Source organism: Frieseomelitta varia, unplaced genomic scaffold (genome assembly GCF_011392965.1).
Source record: "Frieseomelitta varia isolate USP_RPSP 00005682 unplaced genomic scaffold, Fvar_1.2 scaffold_437, whole genome shotgun sequence".
In the NCBI taxonomy this organism is placed as follows: domain Eukaryota; kingdom Metazoa; phylum Arthropoda; class Insecta; order Hymenoptera; family Apidae; genus Frieseomelitta; species Frieseomelitta varia.
This window is the reverse complement of record NW_025110187.1, coordinates 306343-327799: the sequence shown is the minus strand read 5'-3', so window position 1 is coordinate 327799 and position 21457 is coordinate 306343. Positions and strand designations below refer to the sequence as shown.

The window sequence follows — 21457 nt, the reverse complement described above, 5'->3', positions numbered from 1 at the left end:
CCTTTCTGCTCGGCGATTGGTGGAGGGGATGATGGAGGACAGATGGTAGTTACGAAGGTTACCGGCGAACATCGAGCAACACCGAGTCTGATTCGTGGTTGCCTCGTAAGATGGTGTATCTGTTTAACCGAGAAATATCGAAAAATGATTATGTACTTGCTCGACTTTTGCATTTATCAAAATGCTATTTCACTATCTTCGAATTAAAGAAATACGCATATACATGTAATATATATAAATGTAGAACATTTCCAGTATTTCGTATTTATGTTAATTTATTAACAAAACGTCAAATTTTTCGCCAATGGTTACATTTTAAATTATTTACACATATCGAGTTAAAACTGCGATCAAATTTCAATCCGATTTAATCCCCTTATATTATCTCTAATTCCATTCCTTAAAAGTTGTAGTATTTTCTAGGCTCTCTGGTGTGATAGGCCATAACGATGGTGGCAACATGGAATAATTCTGTAATTCCAATGGTCTGTGCCAAGTAGGATAAATAAAATCATCTGTATTGCTTGTACTCGCAGTATTCTCAAAATATTCTTTGATTATATCATCAGGATTTGGCCAACTATTTGCAGGTGTTATATTAAATTTTGATTGGTGTTTCATTGCAACTGTAAATGAAAGTTATATAAAGAATGTGATGCAGGAGTTTGTTTCACGTTTGCTTTATTTATTGTGAGCATTACCAAGACGTTGAAGTTCCCATATCATTGGCGGAGTGTAATGAGAATATCTGCAACCAAGGCCAAATGCGCAATTACCACTGCTTAAATACCATTTACATGGTATCTTTGAACTTTCTTCCTTCAATATAACTTCCGGATCTACAAACAAAAATATAGATGACAATATTTTTACCACAGTAGAAAATGTGTAACGATTTTAAGGTTATGATTGATACGTATCTAACTACGTAAGTATTTTAAATATTTTATTGGCATAATTATTACTGAATAATCACCTTTGAACATATTATAATGATCTGCACGATTTTTCACATGTTGTAAACTTGAAAGATGTTTTTTTCTGGCTTCTGGATCATCCTTGAAGGATCTGTCACAGTACTCGCAATAATATCTCTTACCCATTGATAATTAAGTTTTATTCAAATTCTTTTAATTATTTAAAGAATATTTTATTCACAATAGCAAAAAACTTCGAGTATTCATTCTATAATATTAATAATATCGATAAAATAACTTGTCAGAACCAGGAACACGAAGTAAACAAATCAATTTCATAGCGATTAAAGTGACATCTAGCATAGTGCTATGAAAGTAATTTAAGGAATATATACTACGATGATCAACTTCATCTAATTTGAAATTTAAAAAAAAGATTTATTCTGTATATTTGATTCTGCATATTTTCTACATATAAATTATCAGTACGAATAATTTGAAAATAGAAAAAATCACTAATCCGAACGATTAATTTAATTAAAGGTGTATTTCTATTAATTTTTCACAGTATAGGTCGGAATTGTTGTTTGTACACTTAATGGGTATTTATTTTAAACAAACAGAGTACATATATGATACTGCTCGTTTAAACGTTACAATTGTTTGTTACATCCTTAGAATACAATTTATCGCAACATCTTGTGCGTTACTAATCTATATCTGTGTGGTAACGTTACATACCGAAGAAAATGCCTATTATTACAACAACCTTCTTCGTTAATTCTTGATCTCATAATCGCTCACCATTTCGCAGCAACACCTTTGCAACTACAGAAGCTTCGAAATATTTAAATATTTTTAATTGCTCTTCGATAATACGAATCCTTTTACACAACAATTTTGCTTAGAGCAAATAAAATCATCTGTCGTTTGTCCGTGTATTTAGGTACTTCCAAGAGAAACACTGTCTTGGAAATATATAATTTTTATGCTTGAATATACAACGCTGTGGAATGCCCAATTTCAATTTTGCACTATCCATTCACGATTTAAAAAAGATATTTATAGTGATTATTTCTTTGGTGTGAAATATTAAAAAATGAATTTCTCTGCAAACGAATTCCTTTGCGAAAGTATAAAGCCGATCCCCACTAGGCGGCAATGGTAAAAGTGCAGCTGTCGTATCGTGTCGTGTTGAAGAACACCGTATATATATATTTATGTATTTGACAATATTAGTATTATACACATATAATATATAATATAAATACAATATATTAATAATATTAATATATGTATATGTATAGAATGTCAATGTGGATTATAATAATATTCATACAGGAGCCTCTTAGTTGGTATAGCATACAAATATTATTATAACAGGAATATAATATTATAAATAGATTCAATATATTAGATCCTTCTCTATATAGATTTCTAGCGTATCGTTGCCGAGATTCGACAGGTCGCAGTGTGAATCGGCTTTCAATATCGTCAAATTTCTTCTTTGGTTATTCGCGAACGGAACTAAACTTTGTGGATCACGTTTTATTGGATGTTTGATTGATCGACCATGTGCCGACTTTCATAGACATTTTCAACGATAGCAATTATTTTCGTCAGCTTTCTACAAGCGATCAGTGATATCCTATGAGGTAACGTGATAATGCAAGAGAATCGAAATCGATAGATAAGCTCGAACATTTGAAAACGTTGAGTTATATGCAAGAAAGTCCGGAAAGTATGATTTAAGCTTTGCAATCCTTCCCGTCCATTATCAGATTATTAATAGATAAGTGAAAATAATGTATATGTATGTATAGATATAAAGTAGAGAAGTTGTAAGAAGTTGAAAAATACTTTTCTCATGCACAATGACAAGTGCATGAGTTCTTTGATATCTATTATTAATAGATCAACGGATGATTCAGTATCGATTTTGTATTAACCGGAAAATATAATAAATGGAGTTGAAATAATGTCTGTCGAAAAAAAACTTTAGAGGTTCGTCTCATCAACATAAATAAATGCGGCATATGTACGATACACCGCCTAGTATACAAATTTTCTTCGTAGTGTGTGTTTTAGTACGAGAATACTGTACAGAGTCCGAGCTCTTTGAGGAATATTAAGTTTCCGTATTTAATACTTTTTTTTTTTCTTTATTTCCACAAATTCAAAATTTGCTCTCTCTATTATATATAATAATTTTTCCATAAATTTTTACGATTATCAGAAACAAGTGCAAAAATTTGTGTAACATTTGTTTCCAAGTATTAGTAATATTAATTGTGCATGTACACGTAGCTGAGTTACTTTTTCGAAAATACAATCGTATTTCATGTAATATATGTAGGAATGTTACGATACGTGACAATGCGTGGCAAGAATTGGTGACGCGTGTCGAAAATATTTACAAGAGAAATAAACGACAACCAAAGTCAACAATTAGGTCGTTAATGAGACTGATAAAACGATAACAGCCCTTGCTGCACACTTAATGTTATCACGGTCGATTCAGCGCGTCATAAATTATGCAATAACTCCAGGAACATGAGTATATGCACAATGAAACCGGTCGATAGTTTTGCGAAAGATTTTTCTTCGTTCTACACCCTTGGACAATCACGTGAAACAAAGAGAACGTAGATTAATAATAACAATAATAGCTAATAATATTTTGTAAAATTTTTCACATAATAAACTTTGTACTTCGCACAAATTATTAACAGTAACAGCGCTATGCGTTTATTATTTTTAGCCAGCCAATAATCAGCTAAAGATAACTCCTAACGAATTAACGAGCAGAAACCAAAGATTAAACACAGGAAAAACATACAGCGTATTTTAATATAATGTTCTTATCTGCGTTTAAAGAAAACCACACCGACGAATCTTTTAATTTTTCTGGATGATCTTAATTGCATTACATGCATTATCGTCAAGATATTCTTCGTCGAACAACGATTACCACGTATTTTTTAATTTCGATTTTTCGTGTCTTTCTTCAATAATAACGTTCGTGTCGAGTACGTTAAGAATGCAAAGCGTAGGAGATCTTCGAGAGCAACGCGAGAAAAGAGCCAGAATACAGCAGAAGAAAGTTGGTACGAATGCTCGTAGCGATCGTAAAAAGGATCGTAACGTTTTTAGGCCTGCTAAAAACAACGTATACTCTCCTTCCCGATTGGCTCGCATTGAAACGAATCCGAAAATAATTGAAAACAACGGACTGGACGAGAATAGTACGACACGAAACGCGCACCCGTTACATGGCAGTTCGACCGGAGGCGTTGTAACCCCTGTGCCGTCGAATTATTGCGTCTACGGGGTTGTAAAAGCATCTCTCCGTACGTATGTGTGTCCGTGTGCCTCTGCATAATATCCAACACGTAAAAGTAGTTGCATCTTTGAAAAATAATCCATGACACAAGTATATGACGGGATGGACATCCTTAAAGTTAGAACGATATAATTTCGACGACACGTTTATCGATTAAACAGCATGTTGTTTGCTCAGGCATGCGCCTTCTTACCAGCGAATAATTTGCTTTTCGACCAATAATCGTCTATTGTTTTCGCAATCGTGTAGGTGTCACTTACACATACATAAGTATGTATATTCTTCTTTATACCTGGTTGGACTTACGTTAAGACTACACAATAAGACCGAATTCAATCGACTTGCTGTTAGTACGAAATGAAATTTACCGATGGTGGCGATGTCACAAGTGTGTACACTCCAAAAATGACGATCGACTTCGATTGATTATCAAAGATTGCAACTGCGACATTCGCTCCGTATCTTCTCCTTGAATCGATTCGCTCGGCCCTCTTGCAAGCAACGACACGATTCCACACTCCAATAGTAACCAGACTCGTGATTTCACGTAGTTCACGAGCGTGTGGCCGTTTGACATTTCAGTTATTCGACGTTTGCAATTTTTCACTGTTTTCATTCACGAATCTCACAATCAGTGGCGTACGATGAAACAGGGATGTTCAATACGAATGGCCGAGTTGTCGAGCTACGACGATGTTCCTCGTCGTAGACGGTCAGAATTATAGCGCGCGTTCCGCGCAATCTGCTATCGAAAATTTTGAATCAGCCTCGATATACCGGCGCTCGCGATCGCAAATAATCCTCTCCAAGCTTCGTCGACTGCCAATAAATTTCGCATTAACAACGGACCGACGAATTTATCAGAAGTTTACCTTGTGTTTATCTTGAACGCACGAGTTCCGCGAAAACGAAAATCCTCGTGCCGGATACGCGGTCGATTAAATCGATTCGCATAATTGGATCTGTTCGAGGAAACGCGCTCACTCAGCAGCGTCCTTTTTCCGAATTTGTGAAAAGCATGCTGCTACGCTCGACTCTTCGGCCAATTAATCCTCCAGCCTGTTTTTTTTTTAGTTTCGCCTAGTTCTTTTCGGTTCGTTTCCCTAACCAGTGAAACAGCCTTCTTCCAGCAGTCGTATTTCGTATTTCGTATTTCACTGCGATTCAATTCCATCGTCTTATTACGTGCCGTGCCGAGTGTTGTAACAAGCAACGTGGTGCTTTTTGTCGACCTCTGTTCGATTATCCAGTTTTGTTCGTTCATTTTAAATATCAGGGCTATGCTCGACAAAATGACAATTTACGAGTAACTAGGATAGTGATTAAACGATTCCACGGACGCGTGGTAGCGTGTATACACTTCAAAATATATTAATAAATAATAAGCATACCAGTTCGAAATAGATGGGCGTATTTAATCGTAAATCTTATAATATAGATCTTTAAGATGCAAATTTGAAATTTTGTCCATGTTTTTTTCTCTTTTTTTTTTTTTTTTTTTNTTTTTGTAATACTATATTTCCGAAAGGACGAAAAATACGTAAGTACGAACTCGGATGGAAAATTGTTCGATGAGGGTTATCTATGTCCGAAGGTTTACGACAAAACTTGTAAGCTCGGTTTTAAACAAATCACAGCGGTAAACGTACGATTCGGAGTAATGCGTTTGCGCGCGGTTTTGGAGATAAAAAGTACCATGAAATTTCCCAGGGATCAGCGAAAGGATTCGCACACGATCGGACGAAGCGGACTCGACGACAAACGAAAAAGCAAGAAGGAAGCCCGATTTACTGCTTATATTGTTTCTTGATCGTTCGATTTATTTTTTTTTCTCTCTCGTGTTTATGTGGTTTGTTTGTCTTTTTTTTTTGTCTCTATTTTTTTTCGTTTCCTTTTTGGTTTCATATCGGGCATCCTGTCGATGATTCGATCTCGAAAAATCAGCACTCCATTCTCATCTCTCTTAATTCTTCGGCTCATCGTTTGACGGATTCGATAATACTTCCTGGCGGACCTTGTGACCTCGGAAGCTCGCCTGGATCTTCGTTGCCGCCTTGTGTAGATCAGGATCTGTCAGATCGATACCCTGGATCTCGTTCATTGCGTCCTTTGCCTGGAACAAATAGATTGCAACGTCGTCGTGTAGATTTGTTATTGTAAATAGAGACATGTTTGTTTAGAATACGTGTACTTGTTAGTTAGTGTTTGTTAACGACCATATGTCAAAGGTTTCATTGCACTAGCAGCGATGTGTTTGCATTTGTAGTTTACTGTATCTACTGAGATTACTCGAAACTTGGTATTTAATACCGTTTTCTAAAGAGGAATCGCTTCGTTTGAAAAATTATACTAAATGGAATGTCGTGATGTTCGCTAAAGTATATCAGGAGTTACATGTTTAATCTCTTTGTCAATTATCGAGATGTCCACGTTTAGCTTTTTGACAGTCTCTAATAAAATCGAATGTTTTAACGAGTTCTTCTAAAAAAATATTTTAGAACACGAAGAAATTGTAGTTCTTTTTTCAGTGAGACGTGTAATTTTATTAATATATCTTGTGTTGAAAGATTAGAATGCAGATATAGAAAGGTTTCATAGCGTAAAGTTAAATGAGATACATATCTCGTATGAAACAGGAAGATCTTTGGTGTGCAAATTCATAATTGTAAACGAGGGTAGAACGTGTGTTCATGATATAGTACGTTGCATTTGTTAATCACTACTTATTAGCGAGTTAATTCATTTCAGCAAGTTTACATTGCACTTCAAAAGGGACAAGTAGAAGAGAAAGAGACACACATACATATACACAACACAATTCGTTTTTTCCCGATTATAATTTGTAAAATGAAAATACGTTTGTTGAATAAGTGCAACATTTTCAATTCATCTTTTTGTTCATTTGTTAGAACGTTAGAAAGAATATAACGTGAATTCCAGTGAAATTCAATGTCAGAAATGTCGTTTGTCGTACTACTGAATTTTTGTATCCCTTTTATTTTGGTATGAAATTTCACGAAAATCAGATATAGTTAGCAAATAGATTTCACGGTATGGCAAGCATTTCTTTCATCAATAATGTGTTGACAAATTTTTGTTGACAAAAAGTTCTCTTTCTGGAACCCGTCTTTTAAACGCATTTTCTAAATGATTTTCATCGAGAAGAAAAATATCTAGATAAGTATATCACCTTTAATACAAGGAAAACCAAAATTTAAGTTCCTTTCAGGTTACGAAATTGCTTTTTTAGGAAATCTAGCCAGGTATTTTAACAAAGCATTGGAATTTTAATGTAATTTATTTGACAAATGCAAGATGAATATGACAAGAAAGATAAATTTTAATTCCACTACATAATATTATTATTAAATTGCGGATTTCTGCGCATTTATAGGATATAAAAGGATACAAAAATGCAATGAATGCATACGTGAAAATTCTCTTCACAGAAACGTGTTCATAAAAATACAAAATTGCGCGAGATTAATACAATTAGGAAAATAGAATTTGTGCAGAAATTTATTTCAACAATTAACGAGCATTCTATTTCGAACATTAGACAGAATTTTCTGTGTCCAACACATTCTACTTTTTAAATTCTTTATAAATACACTCTCCATTAATCTCCGTCTGCTAATCATTATCAACTTAAACCTAAATTATTCTCATTTCTACTCTTTCATTTTTCTGTATCGCGCTCACTTCAATTTGTCTCTTTCACTGCGAATACCACGATCTTTTCAAATCTATCCCATTCACGATACTTCCCCGGCGTTCAACCACAGTTCAATTCAAGATAGCCATTGCAACCCTTCTCAAAGGCAGAATCATCCATCTACGACTGGATCGTGCCACGTGAACAAAAAATCTCCATGATGAATTCGAGCGACGATGAATTCGAGAAAAATGAGACGTTCGGCGGGATTTCTTTCGCTCGCTCTTCGCCACGGCGACTGTTGTTCGCGATTACACGCTCAATTATCGCCGCATCGGCTAAATTTAGGCTTAATTATAACGAGTCCAAGTGGGTCTGGCGCGAGACCTGGCCTAACAAGGGCTCGAGCGGGTAGTTGAAACGGCCAGGCAGACGATAAAAAGGAGCCGCATCACATGCAAAAGAGGTTTATAAACATGTAGATTGCAATTACGCACGAACATATTTGCATTCGACCCCTGGAGCTACCTTCCTTTCTGCCCCAACCTCCTATTAAACTATCCTTCTCTATCCTCTCTCTCTCTCTCTCTCTCTCTTTCTCTCTGTCTTTACCCTTTCTTTTCGCTTGTGTTTGTAGACGTTGGTTGGTTACGTTCGCGTGTGAAGGCTTTTTTGTTTGCGCTTAGCAATGGAATGGCGAGTACCTCGCAAGTAGATTTAAACCTTTAATCTTAATCGATGAATTTCGAATCCTTTATAAATATTTCCAAGGCTGCTTCTGACAACAAACAAATTCGGTTCTAAGCCAAAGGAATTAGCTTCGAATGGTGTGTGATTTCCATTTTTTTTTGGTATTTTACAATGAAATATTAAAAATTTTTGTGATCTGTTGTATTAATTGTCTCAAGACAATTAATAAAGTGATTCATCTTACAAATGGACGATCTTTAGTGTGACAGAGTTTGTTGACTTGATGAAGCACGTTTCTTTAAATATGAAAATTATTCTAATGAACGTGTACGCAATACAATAAAAAAAATCTCTTTTAATTGAACTATTAAATAATACGAGCTTATCATCACTTTTACCTCCAACAAAAGACAGAGGAATCATATCTCTGTAGAATCCCGATTTCCAAGATTCGAGATGCTACTCACGAAAGTTTCAAATCTCTCACGAGGGTTCGAAACATTTTTATTTTCGAAACATTCGTGAAACGAAACTTAGATATCGAACTTTGACTTGGAATCGTAAGTACATATTATGCTTTGATCAATGACTTTACTCGTGCAGGGAAATAGAGAGAGAATTGTGTAGATCTTTCGTGTTTGAGTATTATTCGTCAATTGCGAGGAAGTTTGATAGATTGACGTCAAATGGTATAAAGAAGACAAGAGTTAAGCTGGCGATCGAAATTGTTAAGCTGATACTCGGCTTAATTGGGAGACACCGAGGCCTCGGGTTTATCTTCCTCCATTTCTTCTTTTCGCTTTTTACTCGTCGCTGGTTTTTAGAGGATAATTTGCGTGGTATAACCGTGAAATTATGGATACGGTGAGACTTGAGATTCGTTAGATGGGCTGATGCATGAGTTTTCGAAATGGTTATGAATGGTTATGAGCGAGAGAGATTTACGGCACAGTTCATTTTGGAATTGAAAATATGGCCGGAGGATATGTAGATCGATATACATACATGTATGTACGTATACCAGGAATAGATTCACGAGAAAGAAGAAGGGAATAGAACACGGGAAGAAAGAATCTTTTTAATTCGTATATTTTTACTATTGTTGTTTCTAATGTGTATGTAGAGATAGTTCATATACATATTTTTTTATAACAATTTTATAATTAAACCTCATAGATAGTGAAGTGTGACTATTTTTTAGAATAATGGAATTTTCTACATGTTGCTTGTTGTACTACCAAATAGTTTGAATAATAGTTTATTCAAAATTTGCTTTCTCATTAAGTGGAATACATGTTTTGATACAGCAAGCAACAAAAAATATCTTGATTTAATTACGGTAATGTACAGCAAACAATAAAATACTGGCGAACAGTCTCATACTCTCAAAATTTTCATTTTACTCACTCTACTCTGAATTTAATTTCTACTATACTAAATATCACCTAACTCACACAAGCTGCATTATAGCTTATAATTATACTGCAGACTTTTAAAATTCATATTTTTGGGAGTGAGTAATTAAAATAATGAAACCACTTTTTTAATTAGCCAGTAGAAAATGGCACGTTATTTCATGTAACGTTACTACGTAATATAAATATTCTGTATTTGCGTTGTATTATATTATTTTATACCGTGTCACATAATCTCAAAATAACCGAGCAAAGTTGATTGAATGAAGGTTTACAGCTACGTTTACACTTTATTTTACATTATTCCTCGAAAATTTCTGACTAGACGATGCAGCCTATCATATAGTAGGCAAAGCCGAAAAGAATGATGATCTTGTTGTGTAACGGGGTATCGTGGGAAGCGCGGAAGCTAGCTTTAAAGTTTGAAGGCTCGTTGATGGTTTTGAGCTTTCAGGTTTCGAGAAAGAGCCGTTACTTAAGATCACGCTCGCAAGCTCGAAATGCTCGAGAACTTTGTTCAGCAGTTGAATGATAGATCTTTCAGGCTGTTCGCGTAAGTAAAGTACAACTTCCAATTAGTTCTGTTTAATTAATCGCACGGATGTACGATCGTTCACGTCGAAGAGGTGAGGCCTCTTTCTCGCGAGAGAACAGGATCACGAGAAGCATTCTTTCTTGTTACAACCATTCCCCATTCGTATCGATTACGTAGAAGGAAAGGCCAATTGGACGTCGTCTTTCTATCTATTTAGATGTAGCCGCAAGATTTTGGAAAAATTCATTTATTATTATTTATTTATTTTATTATTATCAATCATCTGGATGCAAGGATGATCGTATTGTTAGTGAAAAGACATTTCGAGAGGAACATTTAAAGATGAAATATTTCTTCTAAGTTGCTGTAAAATTATTTATAATTTTAAAAATTTTGATATTCCCTTTTCATAATTTAGTATGTATTTTTCTTAAATATTATATATGCAAATATCGAATGAATAATATAGAATATTGTTAAAACGCACTTATTGTTTTCGGTTATATATCATTTTACGTAATAAGAGCTTCCGAGAAACAGAGTAATTAAAATTGGTTATTAATATTTCATTAATTTATAAATTCATCAATATGTTGATTAATATTGACGAGCTTTAATTATGTACAACTCTCTTTTACTGCATAGAATGATGATGTGTAGAGGATAATATTCTGTATTGATTCAATGACTTATTCGTTGATTCGTTTGATCATCATATTCTGTTGCCTAAAATTTCCATTCTTCTGATTTAGTGTGATGAATCCCTACAAAAATGACTAACCACAAAATCAATTGAATACTTTATAATATAATTAACGTTTAGTTCGTACATATCTCCGTGACTAACAAGATTTGTTGCAACTTCGTCATTCTTCGAATTTGGAGGACACGCGTAGGACAGAACTTATCGTAGTAGAATCTGATCGAGGATTCTATTCAGAAAGGCTTGAGTCAAGGTTCAATCTGGCGGACGCAATTCGCCGAAAGTCAAAAGCAACTTACAGACGGCAATTTCCCACGAAGTTGGGGTTAATTATTATTGGGCTTGGTGCAGGCACGCACCGATCGCGAGAACAATGTCGGTTAAGGCTTAATAATTTTCCATCGGCTGGGGAATCGCCGGTGGGCCGGCCTGAAACTTTGTTCCAGGGCTGTCTTCCTTCGTACGACCCTTTGATTACCAATTAGATGGAAGTTAACTCTTCCAAGCTAATAACTCGGCCGCGCTCGTAGACTTACGGCCTACGGAACTATGTTTCTGTTGAATTCGTTGGAATCCCGAACCCCCAGGCTTCCGAGGAAATTAAAATGGATTAACTTCCGGTGTCCGCTGCAAACGAGCCTGAGAGGTTCATTGTGATAGCTTCGAGACGATAGTCGGCGAGGAAGAATCTTTGTTCTTTGATTAACCCTCGGATGGCGGGTTAAGGGGGTTGTTCGAGCATAGAAGGAATATAATTGTACAGTTGTTAAGTAACTACATGTTGGCAAAATATAATAATAATACTTTTGGCCTTTTGTAACCAGAATTTGATTTGCTTAGAAAGGAGAAAGGTTATTAATTATTTGTAGCTACTTGTGGTGTCTTTTAATTTAAAATTTGATGAACAGTAGCTGTCATCAATGAGACATTTGTACATATTTTTGTAATGTGTCGATGAAATGGTTTGTCGTCAATAGTGAAACATTAAGGCAGATGTTTATTAATAATTTAGAAATATTAGCAACAATTTAGAAAGTTAAAGTATCCAATGAAAGAAGAATCTAATATAAAAGTTTGCTTTCGGATACGCGAGGAAATATATATTTGACTCACTCACCGAGGATTAGTTTTACATTTGGAACGTTACAAAGAGATCCGGAAATGAATCTATCGGTACGATTACTGTTAGATTAATACAGACGTACTTTCGTTAAAGCTCCACTCACACCCGAGAAAAGGATTGTGTTTGTGAATTGCATTATTTTTGTATTTTTATCTGGATCCTCTATTACGTCTAATGGGAGTGCATTCAGCAGAATACCACGATATTTGAATATTCCAGTAGGATCATTCAATTACTCCATTTGCTTTCAGCGTTTCATATTTTTTGCCCCATATTTTATCGTAGCGTTCCCATATTCTCGTCTGAGATAACTGAATTTTATTTTTGCTCCCTCCTTTTTCTTCTTTTACGACCACAGTCAACTTATTTCGAACGAAAATTAAAAATACATACGCGCCTATAAACTGATTTGCATACGTTCGCGGGAAGTACTCGTTGATTTACATGCTATTATACTTCGAAAGAGAATTCGTTGGAACGACTTTTAGCGGCTATAATACCGTCTTACCTAATCTTCGTTAAATGTTTCATGGAAGATTTATGATCAGTTGAATTAAACGTAAGACGAAGAAAAAAGATAAAAGAGAATCTTCTTTTCATCTTCTTCGCTTCAAGTTATTGAATAACATGAAATTACTATTTACTTGAAATTTTATCAATAGTTTTGCCCATAGAATATAATCTTACTCCTTTTAATATTAATCCATCGTACCATCAAGTGTATAATATAATAAAGAACATGAGATTCTCTTCACATATTTCACGAAAAATCATTTGGACCTAAAATCTATCGTTTCTACATATTTTTCAGAATATTCAATACAGGCAAATATGTAAGAATTAATATTGTTACATTTTTCTAACGTGGACACTCGTTCAGGTTCGTTTACATTTTACAAACTGTTATTTTTTACTTTTTCACGACAGCGCCAGATTTTTATCTCGATCACGCTTAAGAAACAAAATCGGTGGTTTTAATTTCAACTTCTTTCGCGGACGTTCTTGCGTGGAAGATCATTTATCTCGCTTCAAATGTTCGCAGGCTGCCGCAACGCGACACGTTTAGCTTTTTAGAATTTTAAAACTCTTTGGATGCGGTACAGTGTTATTATATAACCACTACAGCCAAGCACAAAAGAGATTTTGCTTGTTTTCTTTTTTTTTTATTTTCTCTCTCTCTCTCTCTCTCTCGTCAGCTGTCACGTCTCTTTGAATATACTACAGTAAATATCCGAACAGCCCGGCGGATATTTACCGTAGCTGTACATCCGCCGAAGCTTTGACGTTTTTACTTTTTTTCCAATAGAGAAAGCAAGTGGTATTTTTGACACGAGAACGATCATTAACTTATTTTTTCTCTTTCTGCCAAAAGAAAGAATATCAGAGCGATAGTTCTGCACGATGGTCCTTTCATCTTTCGATGTTGTTTAAACGATTTATATTTAGTTTCTTCTAGTAATTTTATTAGTTAATCTTATTCATTAAACTGCATTCTTTGTTTTGCGATTGTTAACGAGAAAACAGTACATTTTTCATCAATTGATAAAAATAAATATGTTGACGACTTTTTAAGATCTTTCTAACTATCAAAAAGCAAAAGAAAAAATTAATGATTAAAAACCACTTTCAACACTTGATTCCATTAACGAGAAAATTCGTGTTTCTTAACGACTGATTTTATTTTTTTATTTTATTTTATTTTATTTTATTTTATTTTATTTTATTTTATTTTATTTTATTTTATTTTATTTTTATTTTATTTTTTACTTCTTAGCAATGATTGCTGCTAAGAAAAAACGTCAAATCGATGAGAAATATTTTTTAATCATTTATAATTAATCTATCTTCATGCTCTCTGAATTTTCCAGCTAAAGAGATCCAGCATTCATAATACATACAGAAAATTAAAGAAATCTCTTACAGACTATTACTATCTTTCTATGACATTACGAATTAAAGACTAGCTCGTTTTCTCGTTAGCAATTTTGTAATTAAAATATACCTTGCAATCATTGATATATTCATTGATCAAACAAACATTAGATGATAGATTTATATCAACGTAAAATGTAAAATCCCTTTGAACTCTGTAGCCAAAAAGAATCAATATCCGTCATACATATATGGAAAATTAATAAATTTTCTATGAAGGTATTACCAGAGGTATTACCTACTGTATTTATAAATAAAATACATTGAAATTCATTGAAATACATTGACCTCTAATATACTGAAACATGTTGTATCAATTTTAGCACAAAAATCAGTGAATCAATATCGTTTCATTTTTTTATAAGAAAAAAATCTATCTATCCATCGATCGAATAAACATCGAAAGACACAGTTCCATCAACATGAGACACAAATCGAGCCTTTGAGAGACCATCTTTGAACCTCCTAGAAGAGACATTCATAATGCACACGGGAAATTAATAAATCTTCCACGGGAGGGTGTACTATCTCGCCACGATGTAGTATCATGAATGGAAATCTATGCAACTCGGTGTCTCATTCTTTCAATGGCGCAACCATAACTTTGCCAATCGGATTGGAAAAAGCACGCACGGTGCTCCCGATAGATAACAGACGGTCGCAATTGAACGCATAATGCCACGAGTTCCTCCGATACAGACTTGACGGGACATAATGGTGGGTCGCGATCTCCACAACCCGGCTTCCGAGTTCGAAATTATGCGCTCCCGGAGAACTATGCATCACCGGATAATTATTGTTCCCGTCCCCCCCTCTCTCTTTCTCTCTCACTCTCTCTCTCGCCGTATATTTGGTGTATTTGCGTTTTGAACTTCCACGTGAATGCAAACGAACCTTGCTCGCGTATACCTGCGTCTCTGCATTTGCATTCGCTCGCGCCGCGCCGTTTTACAAAAGAAACTTGCCCCCCCCCCCCGAGCCTTTGGGGGTTGATACGTTGATTTATTTATAAATGCAGTTCGCGCGCAGTTACGTCCGGTTGACGTTATGCAAATGCGTATCACGCGCGACAAAAAGTTTTCGGGCGGGTTTGTTGGGTTGTCACGTGCGTAACTGGGTAACGTTAACATTGTTTGAACAGGGAATAAACAGGAAAGGGAGCGTGCTCGTTCGTTTGTCTTGACGCGAGAATTATGGCGCGAAAATTTAAACAGGACGGGAAAAAGGTAGACGAAAGGTGCGTTTAGAGGAAAGAGGCGGAAAACGTTCTTTCACTTTTGTTAAATTCACGCTCATTTGTTACATTATATTTATGGTGCAATAAACGATATGAATACAAACAGGAATTTGATACTTATCTCTCGTGCAGTTCTTCGTTCACAATGTACATATATCCTCGCGCATTTAAATTTTGCTTTTATTGTTTCTTTATTCAGCCTTTTGGAACGATATTTTCGGCTTGCGTGATTCAGTTATTCGCAATATTGTTACATGTATAGAAAGTATAAAAATACCTGCTTATTAGAAATTATTTTATTTTTAGCCTCGACAACGAAGGAATCTTATATTATTACTGAATATATGCGGAGGTTGGTCTATAACAGGAAATACTTGTTATAAGAAGCAGTTTCTTAGCCTGTTCTCTGACATAATCTTCCACAGCAGTAATTGTGTTATCCTTATTAAAAAAGCTATTTCCCTTTGTTTACGAAGGGAAAGTTTTATCGATCATTCGGCGGTAATAAGTACTTTACCAAGTACTTTATTAAGTATATGAGTCGCCTGATCGTTATTGTTTAATACACACAACTTATGACAGTGTGTCGTTTTATGACAGTGGACAAAACAGTTTACACAACTTTTTTCTTGTGACATTTCGATAAATATCTGACAGTAAATGGAGATCATGCAGGACGCCATTATTTTTCAATCAATTTTCATTGTCGTTTCATATAAGAACTAGTTATTTGCTAGCAATTTTTCTGTAAAGAATGGCGAACAAGAGGAAGACAAGAGTTACTTTGAAAAGTTTTCGCGCTTTCACAAAACTTACCAAAATGTCCAATACCTTCGAGACTTTCAAACAGTGTCGTTAAAATAAGCTTTGAGTCTCTACAACTTGGAAAACTCGAGCTTCTCCGGTTTGAACCTCGAAGGTTCAAGCTGTAGAAGCTGAAATTCTCAACGCTCGAGAACTTGCTTTAAACTCAATCTTTCTAACGATGATTACAAACAGTATCATATACTGGCTTGGCAAATGTTACGTACAGAGGTGGACGAAAGTCGGATTTTTGTACAAATTCACACCACATTAAGAATATAATTGAAGAAATAGAACCACGGCAGAAAATTATTTTATATACCAAATATTATATGCGGCAGAAGACATTATATTTTGGATACTTAATATATAGCCATTCAAATTTCAAAGACTTTATACATTTTTTGTAATTTGCTACAAATACATAAAAATCCACAGTCATAAGTATTCGATTACTTTCGTGAGTCACTATTCGAAGCTCGATCATTCCAGCACTAATAACAATAGATATGATATCACGTTCGTGTAATAGGATGGTGTATTTTTATTTTCGAATTTTCGCTGCTGCATTGTGATGGGACATTTGCAATCGAATAGCAAAGCCAATAATACCGTAGTCAAATAGAACCGTGGTACCAATAGAACCGTGAGATTATCTTGAATAATTTCAGGTGTTACACAGAGCTACGCAATTGAAACAACGTGCAGACGACCAGATTATTATGTATAGCATTACAATAGAAGGGAAATTTGCGTCTGTGGTTTGGAACCGTCTAGTTTATTACCCAGTCAAAGGTATAGATCATTCGCAAACGTAATAAACAGGCTGCGGATTTTTATGCAAATTCATATTTTTACAAATAAAATTTAGAAAAGGGAACTAGATAGAAAGTTGACTTCCTCGTTAATTATTATATAGAATATTGCACTCTGCAGTCTAGTAATAAATATAACATTCGAAAGAGACGTTGCATGCTTTTATAAAAATTATATTAACGATATTTGGTAACCAGACTATACATTTTTATATCAGTTGGTATTTCTTTGAGAATAATTTAGAAAGTGAGATTTACAATTAAGCAGAGATTTGTTTCGTTCTATTAAATATTGTAATAATTGTATATAATAATAATTTTTGATATTTTATATATTTTTATGTATTTTGTACGTTGTATGCGTTCTTGTTTAAATATTATAAGTACATAAAAGTTAGTAGCAGTCTAATTATAAAATATTGTTAACGTAATTTTTAATTGATCAAAACATGCAATGTTTTTACAATCCATCGATCCATCGTTCAAATTTACTGTTACCTTGCGGAATTAAAGTTAGATCTTTAAATTTACATTTTCTATTTAAAAACACTAATAAACTTTTCTTCGTATAAATATACCGAATCAATCGATTGACGCAATACATCCTACGGTATTCAAACAATGATCCATGAAATTTCCAGTTTTCTATGTTCGCTTTGAACTTAAGTGTTGCTGCTTCAAAGCAACTTTAAACATTTATTTATAAGAATTCGAGGAATTCTAGTACCTACTCACTAAAATTACCAAAAATTTAGAAACAATACCGAATGAAGAATGCGTTCATCTTCAAACATATATCTACTTCCTGATATATTTAACTTCTTTGAACTACTAACAATTACACTAATATTTCCAGCATCACAATTTCCTAATATATATTTATTTAATACATTGTACCTTATACATATACCTTCCAATATATTTATTCATACTTATTTATTTTTATGTTGTCTTCTTCAAACCTCCAATGACTAAACCAATTATTATTCCAAGCATCTCAGATTATCTATATGAAACTTTAGACTATTACTAGATTACTAAATACTCAAGAGTATTAAACAAATTCAGGAGATAATCTCCAAATTATCTGAATCTGACTAATCCTTTTCATCCTTGTGAGAGTTACTTCGCATGTAACTTAAAACACCCAATTTGAAAATCAAAATTGATGTTCTAGGGAAAGTCTAGCGTTAAAAACAATTTCGGATGTCTCAGTTTCGCCGGAAATTAACAAATCCGCTCGCAATGTTCCCATGCGCTTACATTACATTCGTGTACGTGTATATATATATATATATATATATATCCGCGTTCGTGGATTCACAACAGGCCTCTCGAATAGAACGCCGCTCAATAACGACGTGGTGCAGCCTTAAAGAGGTTCTATTTCTGGTTCGTTCGGCGTAACAATGCGCGTCAATTTGGAGATGCTTTCGTAGGGGATCTTGACGATCGTCGGACAGGGTTGAAAGGGCGCGCAGGTGCAGCTGGTTACCGTCGATTATTGCCCTGTGTCGGTGAATCAACATAATGTCAAAGGGGCCAACAATAGTCCACTCGAATCGCCGACGAACTTATCGATCACGCTGTTTGGCACAGCCTCGAAATCTATCGGCTTTGTCGCATTAATTATGAAGCTGGCTGCACCGCAAGCATCGCCACGATCTCTCACATCCATGGATCCTCTGTTTCAAATATAATTCTATTTACCCGGTAAAGGGTAAAGCACCATAAGTAATACAGTCGTTTGAGAGAACTGCTCCTCACCCTAGGTCTTGAGCAAAGTACGCGCCCGCTTTCGAGTCACACGTGTTTCGCCAGAAGCTGAACTCAAATTGTTAATCGAGATTTTCCAAGTGGTTGATAGACCGTTCCTTCAAGTAATTTCGTGCCGGGTGTTTTAGTTACAGCAACGGTGTAGTTATTTTTTTATTATTAATCCTTGGTATCCGTTTTGGCCAGGAAAATTTCAATCGATGCATTTTTTCGTCTGTATTCCGTCGTGAAAGAAAAAACGAGAGATTTCTAGTGGAAAGATCTGGATTTGACGAAACGCAACTGGTATTTAATTAGACGTGTACTAGATGGAGCTTTTGATTTAATCTTTAATCGTCATTTTTGATATTTTTGTTGTATTCCATACTCTCGACTTATTTTTCGCCGGTAGAATAATTTTCTGCTCATTATTCATTGCTGATCGATCAATCATCAAGCCAAGTTGATAAATTTTCAAAGTTGATTTTCTCGGAAACGATTTTTTTCTTAAATGAAAAAATTGTTCGACTTATTTCCTTCATGTAGATCTATTTCTCCAGTCAGTTGTTCACAATTCACAGGACACTCTGTGCAAACAAGAGTTTGTGTTTTTTTTTTTTTATTGTATTATAAGTTTTTTTCCTTACGTTTTAATATCTTCGATGTAATTTTTATGCCTTAATCGTAAACGATAAGAAACCATCCGATTTGAATTCCAGACTTTTTTTCTGGGCTGAAAAAAAAAAAGAGAAACCTCGCGCGTGTTTCAGAGGAGAGAATTAATTTGATGCTTTGACAGGGTGTGAGTGGCAAATGATCGTTGACAAGAAGAGAACCGGGTAGTTTTCTTGTCTCATATGTCAACGTCTGAAGCAGATTCTCAGCCGTCACCATTTACGTCCATGACACATGGAAATTGCAGTCCAGATGCGATTTAATCTGTGTCTAATGCCATTAATAATTCCATGGTGGAGTATGGTATAACAGTGCCATTGCAGAAGTGGGACAATTCATGCGTAATCGTCTTATACGTTGATGTAGAGAGGCGGCATAATCATCGCAAGTAAGATTTGTTGTATTCCTAGTCTCATTAGAGAACTTGTGCGGGATGTGATCGATACGACGGGTGCTGAAAGCGCGTTAACTGTTCACAGCGATATAAGACGATATTAGGTTCGCGATAATCGATCATTTCTCTAGGAATCGGAGTTAATTATTACGGTGAACACGTATTATCTCCAAATGGACATAAATTACGTATACAATTTTCTGTCCATAAGTTTGTGTGCAAATTGAAAAGTGCAACAATGTCATAGTGGTGCAATTATTTTTTAATAAAATCGATGTTAATTGAAAAGTCTGTTATCATGGAAAGATTATTTATTAAATTGTTCATTAAATAATTTCGAACATAGCGCGAGAATATTCAGAAGGATTAGAAACTAATTTAGGTGATCCCCACGATCATGCGACTTTAATCTCATCGAGAATTTATGGGAATTAATTATACTGGAAGATTAAGTGTCCAAAATCTAAGAAAAATTTCCAAATTCTAAGACTTCGATGTTTTTACATTATTTAATAATAAGAATCTTATTTTTTAATACTACATATTTTCTACGATGATAGGTCTCCCGATTAATATCACTTTTATTAAGACATAACTATATTATTACGAATTTTATTTGATATATTATCTCACAAAATTTTATGTGTGTGTTATATGAAACATTTTGAAATTTCATTAACATTGTAAGATGTAGAGAGACACATAGACGAAAATGTATCGAAATTACATCGACCAATATAATCACGATAATACAAACGAATTTCACTACGATGTTAATGAAATTTCGAAGTATTTTACATTTCTTACACACACAAATTTTCGAATACTTTCGCAGGAACCCATAAACTCTGCAATCTTTGATAAAAATTCGAACGATCGAAATTACGACGAACAGCCTTTGAAAGTGTTAACCAACCTTCTGTTTCCAATTTTCCTCAATCGCGACGCAGAGTCTGTCTGCTCTGTGCCATCGAATCTCCGTATCAGGATGATAAATCATTACGACCAGTTGATATTAATAAAGAACAATAGATATTTCAATCGGGACAAATTGCGGCCAGTCGCGTAGGCTTCGGTGATACGAATCGTCGGTTTTACTGTTCCGGTTACAAGTGGCAGACTGGGCTGTTTAAATCACGATGCAGAATGGGTTAACGAGTCGAACTTTAAGCGTTGGCCGACCTTGTCGTGATCGCTTATGATCGACTGCTTCGCAACCAATTGCACGATTTATTCGTCGACGGCCAATTACTTTAAAAGGTTCGTTTTTTTTTTTTTCTTTTCTTACCTAAGGGAGCGTTTCTTGGGCAATCATGCCACCCTTCTATCGATTCGTGGTTCGGCCTTTAGTTCACGCTATCGTTCGACCCGACGTCGTCTCACTTTCTTTCCCTTTTTCTCGTCCTTTCTTTCTTTTTCTTTTCTTTTTTTTTTTTTTTTTTTTTTTTTTTTTTTCTGAAAAAA

The 21457-nt window shown here is 34.8% G+C and overlaps 2 protein-coding genes across 3 annotated transcripts in view; both read right to left on the bottom strand.

The window, feature by feature from the left end:
• Positions 1-255: 255 nt before the first annotated feature.
• LOC122532133 (zinc finger matrin-type protein 5) lies at positions 256-1266 on the bottom strand. The gene is made up of 3 exons (XM_043660650.1): positions 977-1266; positions 702-839; positions 256-626 (listed from the first exon to the last, which is right to left on the bottom strand). The coding sequence occupies exons 1-3, from the start codon at positions 1101-1103 to the stop codon at positions 388-390; spliced, it is 504 nt and encodes a 167-aa protein (XP_043516585.1). The 5' UTR covers positions 1104-1266; the 3' UTR covers positions 256-387.
• A 231-nt stretch (positions 1267-1497) lies between these two features.
• The window catches only part of LOC122532131 (neuromodulin), a 139364-nt gene continuing 119404 nt past the window's right edge, over positions 1498-21457 (bottom strand). For both annotated transcript variants that reach the window (XM_043660646.1, XM_043660647.1), the window contains exon 4: positions 1498-6373. In XM_043660646.1, the coding sequence (XP_043516581.1) occupies positions 6224-6373 (150 nt within the window). In that variant the 3' untranslated portion in view covers positions 1498-6223. The remainder of the gene's footprint in view (positions 6374-21457) is intronic.